General features: G+C 33.3%; 4 protein-coding genes across 4 annotated transcripts in view; 1 reads left to right on the forward strand and 3 right to left on the reverse strand.

Moving 5' to 3' along the window:
* The first annotated feature begins 3,387 nt into the window (after positions 1–3,387).
* Positions 3,388–15,708, forward strand: part of LOC132744247 (uncharacterized) — a 31,386-nt gene continuing 19,065 nt past the window's right edge. Inside the window, exon 1 of the mRNA XM_060732900.1 lies at positions 3,388–3,488. The gene's annotated coding sequence lies outside the window, so the exon portion shown is untranslated. The remainder of the gene's footprint in view (positions 3,489–15,708) is intronic.
* Positions 5,224–7,726, reverse strand: LOC132744251 (uncharacterized). Its single transcript, XM_060732904.1, has 4 exons — positions 7,524–7,726; positions 7,065–7,254; positions 5,555–6,463; positions 5,224–5,433 (listed from the first exon to the last, which is right to left on the reverse strand). Exons 1-4 carry the CDS (start codon positions 7,724–7,726, stop codon positions 5,224–5,226), a joined length of 1,512 nt encoding a protein of 503 aa, XP_060588887.1.
* Positions 8,147–8,734, reverse strand: LOC132744244 (uncharacterized). Its single transcript, XM_060732896.1, has one exon. The coding sequence runs from the start codon at positions 8,732–8,734 to the stop codon at positions 8,147–8,149; it is 588 nt and encodes a 195-aa protein (XP_060588879.1).
* LOC132744245 (uncharacterized) lies at positions 9,079–10,449 on the reverse strand. The gene has a single exon (XM_060732897.1). The coding sequence runs from the start codon at positions 10,447–10,449 to the stop codon at positions 9,079–9,081; it is 1,371 nt and encodes a 456-aa protein (XP_060588880.1).

A 15,708-nucleotide genomic window follows, 5' to 3' on the forward strand; every position in this document is an offset into this window, starting at 1 on the left:
ATTTTTCTTTATTCTTTTATGTTTACATTAAAGCATTGTTTAAGTCTTTGTTTCATACAAGAATAAGCACAATTATTGACCTGTTAATGTCTTGCCAAAGGTGCTTCGCTGTTCATCTTTTATTCATGAATCATCATTTGAATATAATCATAACAATTCATGACATATTATAGAATTTCATTGGTAATCGATTTCAATGTTGAGTTGACCTGTTTGATGTTTGTTTGATTATCAAGTTTCCGAACTCAGTCTTTCATTGTAATTTTAGATGTAGCAAAGACTTGCTAATATTGCAACAGAAGTTCAAGTAGCAAAAGCAAATATTATATAACAGTTTTAATCAAAGTGTTAATCAATATAATTGATGTATCTCATCAACTATAAGCCATAAAAATACTCGGCAGTATTGTGAGAAAAAAATCTGGAAACAAAGTGATCCTTCGTAAGCATTTATCACAACAAAAATTACATAAAAATTGCAGACTCGGTTTGATTGAGTTTGTGACACTGAAGTTAAGTAGTACAGGGCAACACGGAACATGACACCTGCAGTTGTGAAGTATTAACATCTTGAAACAAAGTGATCCATCGGAAGCATTAATGTGTTCTAGAATATATCTTAGAGAAAATCAACTTACTGTCATTGGAATGTAAGACACATCTCTAAGCTTTATTTCACTTTGACAAGTTTAATGAACATTTCTGAAAAAATATCGTAAGTGTATCTGTTAACACAAACAGGCTAAAATGTCATTATTATGTAAACAGACGTCAAATCCAGAGTAAATTAAGTCTCTTGTGAGTGTTCCTTTATTTCTTAAAATCAAAAAAGTTAATAAAGACAACGTTTAAAAAGGCCACTGAAAGCAACAACAAATTAAATATCGTTGCATAAGAAGCAACACCAATGTCTTAGACGCAGGTGATGGAGCAAAAGTATATTATATTAAACTTATAATAATTGTAATATTGATTATTTCGCATCTAAGATTTTCTGTCAGTCATGCTTCTTAAGCTGTCACTTCCCGGGTCTTAAATTAATATAGAGAAAACAATAATGTCAAAGAATTGATACGTAAACATGTAATTGAAAGAAACAACGATGTATTAGTAGCTGTTGCCATGGAAATGGATTGATGTTTTCCTCATATCACATTTCCAATACCCTGAATTGATTTTCTGTTATTTTGTTTCTGTTAAAAGCCCATCAATACCCCGAAATGCAATTATTTTTATTTCTCAAAATTTTGGTATCTGTATTCATTGGCGATATATTTAACTATCTTTTGATCTTTTTCAGTTAGTATTATTATAGTAATTTAGTTCAAATTTACATTTTCCTACTTTTATGGCACATGACACGTCAATTTTTAACATCTAACATATGATCTAAATCCAATTATGAACACCATTATTTAAATCACATTTAACCTTTGTAAACAATGATGCATAATGTGCCTTTACCGTAAAATGTTCCTGATTAAAATGACAACTTAAGTAACAATAATGTACAATCATTAAATAAAACTAGGTAAATACAGATAAATATCCAATGCTTTATATATCGATATATTGAATAATATTCGTTCTTTAGTAATCCCAATATTTAACAAATTTAAGATACCTAGTTGCAACATTTTCGGAAGCTTCCTGGAAGCTGTATTTGTAACTAGTAGTTCACTTTTTCTCTAATTATATTCAATTTCAAAAAGATTATTTGTTATAAAAAGGTCTTAGACCTAAACAAACGAACTTATCTGAAAACTTTAATTTGAAAAAATCAGTTCAAATGAATAATACTTTAAGAACTGTTCCCCCTTTTTAGAATTACACAAGAACCGACCATTCCTAATGTTTTATGTTTAATGTGGTGCCCAGGGCTTAGACTACATGTATTTCTTGAAGCTTAAAATAAAGAAATTGAGAAATCTGTAGCATTTTACATGCAATGGCAAAAGTTGAAAGATGTCCCAAGGAGATCAAGATTTTTTTTCTGCTGACATTTAAGGAGTAATCAATTGACATTTTACAGAAATCTATTTTTGTGTGTAAATGATTTTAGATCTTTTTCATTTTAGTCTTTTGTTCATGTCCATTAATAACAAACTATTTTTTCAGAACAGATTTAATGTTTTCTTTTACTATGCATGCATTCAAAAGAGAACAAACATAAATGTTCACGGACCATTTTATATTTACATAATGGTGTGTTTTTATTGTTGTTTTTTTACCATTGATGGTTGTGATATATTTTCATTCGCTTTCCTTTATATTAGATACAATCATTCTATATTTATTTAATGATTGCCTTCATTTACATTCAGAATTTTATCGGAAAATCATACGTGCCCGTAAGTCTGTCAACACTTCTGAAATTTCTGATATTAACGTACATTTATCCCCTGCGTATTTTAACGTCAGGCTTTTTATTTCATTGTATTTAAAAGCGACAGTACAATTTTTAGTTTACACTTCAACAAATATTGTCTATAAAGATAAGTAAGTGTTTTGTTGAAAAGATCGGAAATGTTATTTTGATATCTTATTTCGAAAGTTTTATGTTTAACAGTTTAGATAAAACATGTTCCTCTCTAGACTGAATGGAACCAGAATTTGAAAGTTATTGATGGATTCTAAAACATTCAAATCCCATGGTGAAAAATTAAACCTCCTTCACACAAACTTCGTATAACAATCAATCAAACTTAGCTTTATATGACAAACAAGCTACAACATCTTAGGAGATACCGATCTAAAATGCAGAAATAAAGATTTAAAAAATGTTGTTTTTCCCCATAAATTGTACGCATTACAAAAACCTTGAAATGCAATGATTTATGCGCTTAATTATTTTGTAAGAACATCGATAAATGTACCAGTAATCTACAATTATGATTGATTTTTAAGCCATAACGTAAAAACAGATAATAACAAAGATGGTTTAACGATATTAACTGATACCGAGAGAGGTCGTTTGTTTTGTCATATTCGCCTAATGTTTTCCTCACTATGTGAATATTACATATTATTTATTAACTTTTCAATATTAGGCGCGTTTTCACTTCAAATGTAAGGGTAATATTAAGTTCACCACGATATTATGAACATAAAACAAGGCCATTTTGCAAAAAGTACGGCCTTGATGAGAGAACTTGGATAAGCGATATTCAATTCTATGTGCTGAGAACAATGATACCGAAGGACCAGAACAATACACTTTACAAATACAGTGTCGATGGCTGGCCGTTTAGTACAATCTGGAATAAAACCAAAAGACATTTCTTGATCACAATTAATTACTATTAGCATTACCTCGATAATAAAAGCTAAAAATACTTGGTTGTAAAGCAACTTTCCATTTAGTTAATCATTTTACTTACGTAATTGCGACTGTCTGATTTCAGGCTTGGACTTATTTTGCCACTTTGATCAGAAGACAAATAGTGAGTGAAGTTTGTATGGGAAAGCAGGCACATATTTGAACAAAGGTAAGTTAGTTTTTTTGAAGCGAAATATGCTTTCTTTTAAAAGGAGGTTTTTATAAGCTTGTACCTAGTGGATATTTTATAGAACGCGTATAGGCTTTTCTTTAAATAAAATATGTTGTAAGCTTTTACTTGCATATTTTATAGAACGTGTATTAAGATTTTCTTGAAAAGAATATTACATTGGCTAAGTATGCTATAAATTTATATATTTTAATTCTTATGTAGGCTTCATTCATATTAAAATAACTATCTAATGGATTGAACTTAGTGAGAAAACGTCGAGGGAGTAAATTGAAATAAAAAACACTGACGTATTTGATTTGTAAATTCTTTCATTTATAAGTTGAAAACTGTTCGCTTATGTCAACACCGAGAGCATACAACGTATTTCTACAAAAATACCGTATAATTATGTACCATTTTCTTCAATAATTGTGTCCTACGCGCAAAATCTCCTGGTGTAACGTGCCATCAGAGGGGATTCCTATTCAGAAACAAGTCGATATTTGATATTTAACTTAATACTGAATATTTTAGATCCTTTAAGGTTTCTTTAAAATTCATTACATAAATTCAAACATTTTAGATATACTTTGCTTTACTAGAAATTTTTGTACATATTCAATTTAATCACAAATGGTAAATCTCACATATATACATGTACATCTTAAAATGTTTTACGATTATTTTATTTTCTTTAATTATTATATGATATTGCAAAATCCTGCCTCTAATTCTTTGCCCTGAGAAATGATTATTCTATTCATGGATATATGTAAGTGCGTTTTTATTGTTTTAATGGTTTTTGACGTTTTACTTTTCGGGGCGAAATATTAAAACATGAGCAGGAAAATCTGCATCACATCACAAATTTGTTGATTGAAAACTACCGAAAAGTTTGACCACATATGTGACATTAGCAGGAAGCAACCTGTAACGTCACATGACAACATCACTTTTTGGCATCTGACATTGCCAAACGGCCCTAACGCGCAATCCAAATACCGGGTTTTAATATCATATCCCCCTGCGGATGATAGATCAAAAATATCAATATGGGCAAAATGATGTCAACCTCGGTTAAAACCTCAGTTGGCATCATTTGTTTCGGGTTAACATTAAACCCTCAGTGAAATGTAATATCAATATTAACAGCCACATTGAATGTTTCACAAAGACCCTTAAAAATTCTCTTTATCATCATTTGTAGAGGTACAAGTAAATTCAAAACATGTTTTCAGCATTTTTCCTTCAGTAATATAACGATACGGATTTCAACAGAATTGTTCATATATTTTTCCTCGCGCAAACATATATTGGTCTCTGTAACTGTCGGATAGGGTATTATACTACGATAATAATGTACAACACGTTGTGTCTGGTTTATACGTCTATTCAAAACTAGTAACGTTATACTACAAAACATAGGAAGTGACGTACTCTAACGTCACGCATACGTTGGCGTCATTTAACGGCACATGCATATGAGCGCAATTCCCGACATTCTGGGGGCCGCAAAATGATAAATTATTAAAATTAATATCAGTTAATTTCATCAAATCTTATATATAACTCCTTTCTAAAATACATTTAAATAAAAAGCATTGTCACACAGTGTTAAAATAACGTAAATGTCTCTCTTATTCATAATGAATACATCTCATAAAAGTTTATAGTCTATGTTCGCGATATTAATGAAATTTTATCAATTTGACTGCCTATAATGTTTATCGATTTACTCTTTCTCATTTATCTCTAACGGATAAAGTTTAGCAATGGGTCTTGTTGTATGATCACTTCCGGTACGAATCTTTGCTGCTCTGATCAATCCATCGCGACCGGGCATCAATTCGTCTACCACGGCAAGTTTCCAACGTATTCTAGGACATTCCTCGTGCACCTGTACTACGTCACCAACGCGTATCGTCTGCTCGTTATGACCACTCTTTGTATGTCGTTCACGTAATGAAGTCAGATAATCAAATTTCCATTTTTTTCCAAAATTTGTTAACTAACACACGCTGAACTCGAAATCGTTTTGTTATGGAACCACTGGTACATATTACCTTCTGTGTGTCGATGTTGTCATGTAATTCTGTTAACCTCCGACCATGGAGTAAGTGTGAAGGAGTAAGCGGTTCTGGATCTAACGTATCTGACGTAACGTAAGTAAGTGGTCGGTCGTTGAGAATGGCTTCAATCTCGGTAAGTATCGTCTGCAGAACTACGAACGTAACGAATGATCGACCAAGTACTTTCTTTAAAGCTGTCTTAACAAGTCCAATCATTCTCTCCCACCATCCACCAAACCACGGGGCCCGTTTTGGTATAAATCGCCACTCAGTTCCTTTAAAGCCAAGCTGTTCCTTCAATGTTTGTGATTCTAACAAGGACTTTAAAGTGTTCGATGCTGCTTGGAATGTCGTTGCGTTGTCAGATATTATGAGTCTAGGCAGTGACCGTCTGCTAACAAATCGCCGAAATGCTTGCATAAATGTGTCTTCTGAAAGGTCATGCACGAGTTCTATGTGTACAGCTCGGGTGGATGCGCATGTAAACAAGCATACATAAGCCTTTGACTCCCTACCGGTTTCTTCTCGGACATAAAGTGCTCCACTGAAATCTAAACCTGTTACTGTGAATGGTGGTGAGCTTTCAACTCTGAATGCTGGTAACGGTGGTGGATCTGGTACAATGTAGGGTTTAGAATTTACTTTACGACAAGTCGTACATTTTCTGAGTTGTGATTTTACACATTGTCGTATCACAGGAATCCAAAATGTCTGTCGTATGTGGCATTTAGTAGCACTAATTCCGGAATGAAGTTGTTTTTCATGTGCATCAAGTATGATTAGTCGTGTCAGAGGATGTTTGGCTGGCAGTAAAATAGGGAATTTTGTATTTTCATCTATAGGTGCATTATGTATTCTACCACCACATCTCACATAACCATCTTGGTCTAGGTAAAGTCGTAACTGTCGTACCAATGGATCGGAAGTCGTGATTTACCAGATTTCAAATTGTTTATCACTTCTTTGTAAGTATTATACTGGCAATGTTGAATCAGCTTCATTTTAGCTTTAAATAGTTCTTGTACGGTAAATGGGCCCGTTGTTCTTGATTCACGTTGTATCATACAATTGTGTATAAATCTCATTACAAATGCTGTAATTTCTAACTACCTTTTTTATAACTGCTGTATCTATAAATATTTATGACATTGTGTAAGCCATCTTCAGGTGTGTTGGATATATCGTTATTATCCAAAGGTGGTTCTTCGGTTTCTATGGTCTCATTAGATACGGTCGTTCATGGTAATAGCCTCTAACTTTTTCCAAAGTGGCCACTGGTTCGGAGAGTTTAACCAGTTTGGACCATTCATCCATAATTTGTTGTCTTTGTACTGGATTGCTGTTATGCCTCGCGTAATAAGATCAGCTGGATTTTGTTGGGTAGGACAGTATTTCCACTTCCGGTTCAATGTTAGTTCTTGGATTTCATTTACTCTATTCTGTATGAATCTCTTCATGGTTTTTTGTTGTGTTCAACCAATGTAGTACGATTTGGCTGTCTGACCAAAATATAATTTTCCTGTACTTCCATAGCTTGTTGTAGATGATTTGCTATACGAGCGCCTATTACTGCAGCCATAAGCTCCAACTTGGGTAAACTGAGTTTCTTCAACGGTGCAACGCGTGATTTTGCAAAAATGAGTTTTGATTCATGTTTTCTGCACAAGTATGCTACTGCACCATAAGCTTGGATACTGGAATCAACAAAAACATGTAGTACTGTGTCTTCTGTTGTTAAGCATTTGTCGTCTGCTACCGATGAACAAAAATATATGTCTGGAGAATCTTGTATTTTGTACAGTGTTGATATCACGTGCAAGTTGGCGCCATTTTGCTGGATATTATCAGGTAAAAATTGTATCCCATGGCAACTTCTCTTTCCACAATTCTTGTAGCAAAAATTTTGCACGTATCAATATCGGACTAAGTAAGCCAAGTGGGTCATTATACTCTCGATGTGTACTGTAAAATAGCTCGTTTAGTCACATTATCAAAAATAGGAATGTCTCTATCTGGGTATGATATCTCGTCTGTTTCTGTATACCATAACATGCCTAACACTTTCGTTACCTTATTGTTGTCAAGAACACCTTCTTCTGTAGCGGTTGCTTGCAGCCGGCGATTATTAGATGCCCATGACCTCAAGTTAAAGCCTCCTTGTAACATTAGGTCTCTTGTATCTCGGAAATACCTTAAAACTTCCTCTTCTGTGCGAAAACTTGATAATATGTTGTCTACGTATAGGTCTCGCTTCAAGATTTTTACTGACCCAGCTGGTAGCGTTCATGTCTAGATGTTTGAGTAATGTAGCGCTGAGTATAAACGGTGAGCATGTGGCACCAAATAGGACTGATTTAAATCTATATGTTGTTAGCGGGCTGTCAGCATTATCCGGTTGCTCAACCAAAGGAATCTGGTTACGTCTCTGTCATCTTTATGTAATCGTACATTGAGAAAAAGCCTTTTCTATGTCAGTTGAGATTGCATATTTTCTCAAGTCTAAACCGAACCATTATGTGTGATAAGTCATTCATTATGGGTGGGGTAGAATCAAGGCAGTCGTTCAAACTAGGTTTATTAGCTGATTCACGGCAACTGCAGTCGTACACAATACGAATTGGAGTCGTAGTTGAATTCTTTCTTGACTGCATGATGGGGTATATAATGCACTTGGGTCGATATTTTCTCGTTCTCGTCAACCTTTTCTATGAAACCTCGCTGTTCTTGTTCATGTATTATTTCTGCGTATTTCTGTAAGATACGTGGGTCTCGGCGGAGGCGTTTAATCAAAGATTCTGTTCTTCTTTTTGTCACGTCGTAATTTGTCGGGAGAGTGGCGTGATCCTCTTTCCATGGGAGTTTGGCTTCATATTTACCGTCTGTAAACTTTACACAGTTTTGTTTGTATATCTCTAATGTGTCAGTATAATCGTCTTCTTCGGGGTTTATTCCTAGGGACTCAAGTTTCCAAAATCTGTCAATATCTGTACTCATTACATTCATAACTAAATAACTCTGATTCCTTGGTCCATGCGCTTGAACTGGACCAGACAGTAAGTATCCAATACTAGAACTAAGTGCTGTAGGACCATCTCCTCGAATCGTTTCGTTTCCTACGATATTCCAGTACTGGTCAGCTCCGATCAATAACGATATTTCAAAACTGTCTTTCATTTATGACTGGATGTGCTAATTTTAATTTTCTTAGGTGGGGTAACGACGTCACGGACTGGGGAATGTGACGTAGTGGGACGGCGATTGTGGGGACGATCATCACTTCCAGGGGTAAATTGTCACCTGCATCGGTCAGTAGATATATGGTCGTAGTGTCTAAAATGTCGTAGTTTCTGCGATGAATCTCCAAATGCTGCCAAACTAATGGCACTGCTTCCACGCGGCTGAACATTCAATCTTTTGGCTAGTTTTTCAGAAATAAAGGATCGCTGTGGCCCCTTCATCAAAAAGAATGTTTGCCTGCGCGAACTGTGTCTCAGAACATACTTGAGCGACAGCTGTTTTTAATAAAACGTCTGGTCGGTTTCGAATCTTGAGTGTAAAACTGTTGCCTGTATTTGAGTGGAGGTATCACTTCCGGTTGAAGGTAGGTTTGTCGGGCAGGTATTTATTTTCGGCCTTGAATCTGGACAATTTTCACATATACTAGTATGGTGTTTTCTTTTACATTTCAAGCATCTGAAGTGTGATCGGCAGTTAATTACTTGGTGATTTTTCAAACAATTAAAACATAAATGCTTCTTTCTTATTTTGTCCTTTTTAACCCTCACATCAATTAACTTTGTGCAATCGTTAGCATGGTGATTTTCATTGCAGTAAATACACTTTCTCTGATCAATAAGCGTTTTGTGCATCCGTCTGTGTATCACGTGACTACCGGCTTCCGGTTTCCGTCTAGCGCCCGTGAAAAACGACGCTGTAGTTCTATAACCAGCTAAAGCATCTGTAGTCTGTCCGGCCTCCATGATATTCAGTTCACGATATAACGCTTTTCGTAAAGATTCTAATGACCACTTATCGCTGCCATTTTCTCGTGCTAAACTCTTGCGAATTTCTGCCGGAAGTTTGTCTATAATGACTGGTACTAAAAGAGTTCCGTACGTATTTTGACACTGACCTAGCGATTCCAATCCGCGAATATAAGCTTCTAATTTGTCGTTATAGTTTCTCATACTGTGTAGAGTATTGCTCGGGGCTGGCAGGTTTAGTAACGCCTGTATATACGCATGAATGATTTTATGACTCTGTCCGAACCTCTCCTTCAGTAAATCGACTGCTTGTATGTAATTTGCATGCGTAAGTGCAAATCCTTGAATAACATTAGCCGCACTGCCTTCTAGTTGCGTCTTCAAATAATTAAATTTTTGTACTTCTGTAAGATTCGGGTTTTGATGAACAGAGGAATCAAAAGCATCCCAAAAACTTTGCCATTCGAGAATGTCACCACTAAATACAGGTAGCGATAATTTCGGCAGTCTCTGATAAAGCGACGTATTTGAATGAAATGTACTCACATTTTGCAAAGAACTGTTACCATTATTCACGTTTTCGATTGAAGAACCACTTCTGTCCTCCATCTGGATTTGCGGGTTAGTTGCTTTGCTATAGGCTTGAAGTTCTCTCACCTTTATTTCCAGCGTCAATCCATATTCTTCACTGCTTATTATTTCCTCCTCGATATCCGTTACTTCCGTCAGTTCTATAATCTTTTCGTTTAAGGAATTAATTGTCTCTGCTCCACTGATAATGGCTTCAAAAATTGCGTTAAATTCTATCATTGATGAATTCTCTTTCGCTCGTTCAATTCGTTCAAGCTTTATTTCGATACATCTTCGCTGTCCCTCTCTGACTGATCGTAATTTATCTATCTTCATGTTTTAGTCACGGCACCAATGTCGGATAGGGTATTATACTACGATAATAATGTACAACACGTTGTGTCTGGTTTATACGTCTATTCAAAACTACTAACGTTATACTACAAAACATAGGAAGTGACGTACTCTAACGTCACGCATACGTTGGCGTCATTTAACGGCACATGTATATGAGCGCAATTCCCGACAGTAACCTTACATTTGAGTTGTCATTTACACTGCCGCTTTGTATTTTCTCGTATCATTTGTCGCGATGCAGTTATATCTTTCTAATCGAGCGTCATATGTCGGCCATTGCATAACTTAATTCCATACTGTTGCAATGAAACGTTAACGATACTAATCTTTCCAGGTAAATGTCAAATCGTGATATTTCAAGTTTATTTATAGACACAGGTTTTTTTCTGTTTTCATTATAATTTATTCGAAACTGATAGTGCTTCTTGTATTCTCATTGAAAATGATAGATTGTCGAATGTTTCATATTGAGGCATTTCATCTGATTCAAATTTTAATTTAAATGAAGCTTTCATTTAAAGTAATGAATTTAAAGGGACTTTGAGAGGAGGTTAATTTTAAATGCTTTGGCAGTCAGTTTCCTTGTTAAATGGATTGAGTATTCAATCTTTTGCCGGTAAAATGCAAAAATATACCAATTAAAAATATCCATAAGCTTTGCATGTCATCTTATTAATATACAATACAATGTATCAATGGAATTAAATCTATTAGACAGTCTAAAACAAGGCCTGATATAAACATCCATTCTGCACCTTATTGCTGTTCTATTTTCTAGGATAATCACAATCGGGTCTTGATTACTGATTGCTAGTAACTGATTCTCTGCAAAACATCATTTGGTTTTATTTTTAAAATCATTCATTGAATTTATTTTCATGGAAATTGGCATTTTATAATAACGGCAAGAATAGTTTGAGACATCTTGGGGCTTGTTTCATAACAGGCTTTACAAAGATTAAGTTTCAGACAATTTCAAATTCAGCAGGCGTTGTTTATAATCCATATAATACATCATTGTACATTTGACGTTTTAAGTAGCTTTATTAAAAATGGGACATAAACAAATATACACCCTATTGGGATTATGATCCGTTTATAGAAAACCTTCGGTTACTGACTTTTGATAAATGAACCTTATGGAGACTTGGACTCACGTTTCATGAACTATACGGTGAACTGTCATTGATTCTTTGTTATAATAAGCATATTATGCTAAAAGTCTCGTTCGTCTTTATTCTTTTGTGATCGAGTACCACACCAATGGCATATTAGTATAGCGTCTGGTATATCAAAAGTTGCAGTGTTCAGTTGTTTGGGTTCAAAAACTTTTGTCACTGACTTTATTGGACGTCAATACTGGAGTATCAAATCAATGTAAAATAGAGAAAATAAGAATCCCTAAAGAAAGCCCAACACGGCATAATTGAAAACGTTGCTGGCTCGGTTTGATTGAGCCTGTTCATGGACGGTACTGTCAAGTGCAAACTACAGTCCACGCCCCCTAGCACCGGCTTAAGCAGAATTCAACATTTACTAAAAGTTTACTAAAGTTTATCAAATGATGGCAGATAAATAGGATTAACCTTTCATCTTAAAGACAGGTGTTATACTATGAATTGCGTCTTTTAAAATGTTTCTGTTTTTAACTCTGTGGTGATGACATGTTTTCTTGTCCTTCGTGATCCTTAGACTCTTGAATTGATAATTGAATACTTCCCAAATTTGTGCTAGGTTAAGGGATATACAAGACAAGACAAGACAAGACAAGACAAGAAGTTAGAGAGAATTTTTCAGCGAAACGCTTTTTCAGCTGCATTTTAACATATTTACTTTTAACTTTCGAACAATGAATTCCAACATTAACTTTATCACACTGAACCTTATTGTTATAATTTCCGAGTCTAAATTGAATAACTGGTTGTTAACACCATGTTTGCGTAGCTATTTTTAATCCGGCGTAGAAATCTGAAAATAACATTTCTACAGACTGATGTTATAAATATGGTTAAGGTTAAATGCACTGAGAAGATAACAATGATAATATAAATTTTCTATTCAGATAGTTGTACCAACACATTGTATGGATATTGTTAAAATACCTTATTATGGTGATATGAAAAACAAAGTTTTGATAATGGCATGCTCATGGAAACTTACGATCGTAATGGAATGTAAATATACTTTCTATAAACTAAATATCAGTTTGCGTGATTAAAAATTCAAATGATTTCAAGGAGTAATCATATCGAAAAATAAACTATTATGACAATATTTTAAAACGTGACAAACGTGAATTATATTTGCTAACCAGAAATAGCTATACTGCTTAATTGTTTTGTACTTGTTCCATCACATTGCGTTTACATGCAATGTTTGTTGTGATAATATCTCTAGTCTGTATAAAGGATAGAGTATTGATGATATTTAAACGGTATGACAGGGGGACATTCAAAGCAATACAATTCATGCTTCGCTTTAAGCAATTAACTCTGGCAAAATGCCAGCACCCACGCTTTCGTATCAATTCATATAATGCTTATACCGTTGTGGATGTTAACCAAAACACTCTTGAAAAACATATAAGCTCAGATCTATAAAAAGGAGAAAGATATATTGTTATTGCTTAAGATACTAAAATAATAATTAAAGGGCAATCATAACACATGATAATAATAACTCACCTTTGTTTTCCTATAGTATTTTTTTATTTATTATATATGTATAATAAAGTGTGATTTTGTTATAATTTTGAACTGTTCTGATTTGTCGAATCCCTACGAATTGTTAACTTTTTCAACAGTTACTGTCTTATAAATACGCCTCTTTACTTTTCTATAAATGGTAAATGTTAATCAGACATTTTCAATTAAATCACAAAGCGTTTTTTGTGAATGTGTTTAAGAAACAAATAAGAGACAAAATTATTATAAGAACTGTAAACACAATGCCATTAGAAATACAGGTACAGTTTTGCCCCAGAAAAATCTGTCGCAAAATACATTAAGAAAATATATGTAGACATATAAGATCATAAGTAACTAATGTTTGCCATGCAAAAAAAATGAATATGCATGAAATCTGTTTGTGCAAAATTGATATACATAATATATATTTGTATATTGTATTATCTACATGGATTAGACATCAACACTTAACAGACTAATGCTGTGTGTTGCATTTCAAAAACGCTTAAATAAAATGTTTTACATTAAATATTGTAATATATACTTAAAAAGACAAATAATAAATTCTATATTGCTATAAGTTTACATTTTTTATGCTAAACAAAGTTTTAAATTTTAAAAATGAATTCATATCTTTATGACATGATACTTATTTTCCAGCGTTCTCAGAATCAATTTCCGTATGTAATATAATGTGTTTTATAACCGGAGAAAAGTTGACATGCAATCAGATGAAAACGTCTTGAGTTAAGATTTATGTTTCTTATGAAGGAAATTGTGCACACGTTAGTGTGATTGTAGTCATATTCTTTTCCGAAATAAAATTGTAAGACATTTTAGCACTATTTTTTCTGCAATACATTATATATCCATGTAAACATCGTCATCTGAAAATGTGTGAAGTTTGAAAATGATTATAACAAATGATGTGTACTTTGCTGATGGTGCTTAGGTCATTAATTGTAAGAAAACCTTTTTCTTGCATCTTGCAGTAACAGCTTTTATTGCCAATAGATAAGATTTAGATATTCAAACGAATCGAAAGCCAGTTGTTGTTCAGAAATGTTTTAACATTTATTTTTAAAAAAGATATCTTTGGTGACCTATTTTCAGTTTCAAAAAAGCTACTCATTTGCAAATTACTGGTATCATTGTTTTGTGTGCATTATATTTTGCAACGCAATGAGTACAGTCGAAGGTCAAAATACTCTTTTTACATTGTACAACATTTATGACAATTAATTTATCATTCAGTTCTATTTTCTTCAGGTTAAAATAATCTAACTCTAAAATCAATATGAAAGCGTTATAAAACTTAGGTTAGCCCTTTTAAAATGAGAAAGTGCTTGTTTCAAATACAAAATGTGTCTTTAATGGAAAATTAATTTATTAGTTTAAATATATTTATTTCTCTTACATGTATAGTATACGTGTTTCAGTGGCTCATTAATGTAGGATTTACATCAAAGCATGATAATGCAATGACGATCGATAACTAACGGCATACAAGGACACCTTGTAGCATTCCTTTTTTCGAAAACAAATGTCAGTTTTATAATCTTCATATTATATATGTGTAGATACGTATCAATCTGACCAGATGGGAATTCAAAGGCGCTTTCCAGACGGTATTAAAAGTATAATCATTAATTTCAATTATTATAGCTAATAAGTGTTTTGTTGATATTACGTCATTTTACTTCATTTACTTGTATTTTAAAACGTATAAAATAATAAAAGACAATTATATTGAATAAGTACACTGTCTTACTTAAACAGACGAGTTGCTTTACAGGCAAATGATTATTCTATACAAGTTTATTTGACTTAATTATAAGACTAAATTATCGACCCGCACACAGGCAGACTATTCGACTGTTCTTGCCAGGTTGACATAATAACTTTTATTCAAGTAACCATTTTGAAATATTGACTTAAGTAAATGAAAAATCGTTTATGAATGAATAAGACATACTCTTATATTTATTCAAAAACTCCTACGAACAAAAGGATATTTACCTTACCATTAATTTTATGTCAATCATTTTCAGTTGGCATAATTGAAACTTTCAAAATACAGAATTTACCAATAAGTTACATAAGTTTAAACGAGCAGGAAAACGAACTAGCACTAGTCGGTGAATTGAGCTTTTCTATATTTGCTCTATTATACATGTAAGTTATCCGTGTTTATCTTTAAAAGATTGAAATTGAAATTGAAAACAATCTATGCGCTCGTTAGCAAAAGTCAATTAGTTTTAGTTTTCTAACAGACAAGTCGTTAATAAAACATGACTCGGAATAAGTCATTCTAACAGACAAGTCGTTAATAAAATATGACTCGGAATAAGTCATTCTAACATTAAAAAGTACCGCAGGCAAGTACATTCTCTCTTCTTTTTTGCTAACCTGTTTTGTTCTTATTTATCTGCTACACAAGATACAGATGCTGCAGTATTGCTATATCCAATACTGTTATCTTAAAGATCCTGAAACACATTTTTTCATGGTTTTATTTCATAAATATGATGCTCAAATTAAGATTTGTCAA

The sequence above is a fragment of the Ruditapes philippinarum genome, unplaced genomic scaffold (genome assembly GCF_026571515.1).
Source record: "Ruditapes philippinarum isolate M1 unplaced genomic scaffold, ASM2657151v2 ctg1623_1_1_1_1, whole genome shotgun sequence".
NCBI classification, from domain to species: domain Eukaryota; kingdom Metazoa; phylum Mollusca; class Bivalvia; order Venerida; family Veneridae; genus Ruditapes; species Ruditapes philippinarum.

What these genes read in the sequence shown, in the direction of transcription:
- LOC132744251 (XM_060732904.1), bottom strand. Translation starts at nt 7,726, where the DNA reads ATGTTACAAGGAGGCTTTAACTTGAGGTCATGGGCATCTAATAATCGC. An exon ending in ACTAAACGAGCTATTTTACA is followed by an intron (nt 7,255 to 7,523) that starts GTACACATCGAG and finishes TGTTGATTCCAG; the next exon opens with TATCCAAGCTTATGGTGCAG. An exon ending in TACAGGAAAATTATATTTTG is followed by an intron (nt 6,464 to 7,064) that starts GTCAGACAGCCA and finishes TTGGTACGACAG; the next exon opens with TTACGACTTTACCTAGACCA.
- LOC132744244 (XM_060732896.1), bottom strand. Translation starts at nt 8,734, where the DNA reads ATGAAAGACAGTTTTGAAATATCGTTATTGATCGGAGCTGACCAGTAC.
- LOC132744245 (XM_060732897.1), bottom strand. Translation starts at nt 10,449, where the DNA reads ATGAAGATAGATAAATTACGATCAGTCAGAGAGGGACAGCGAAGATGT.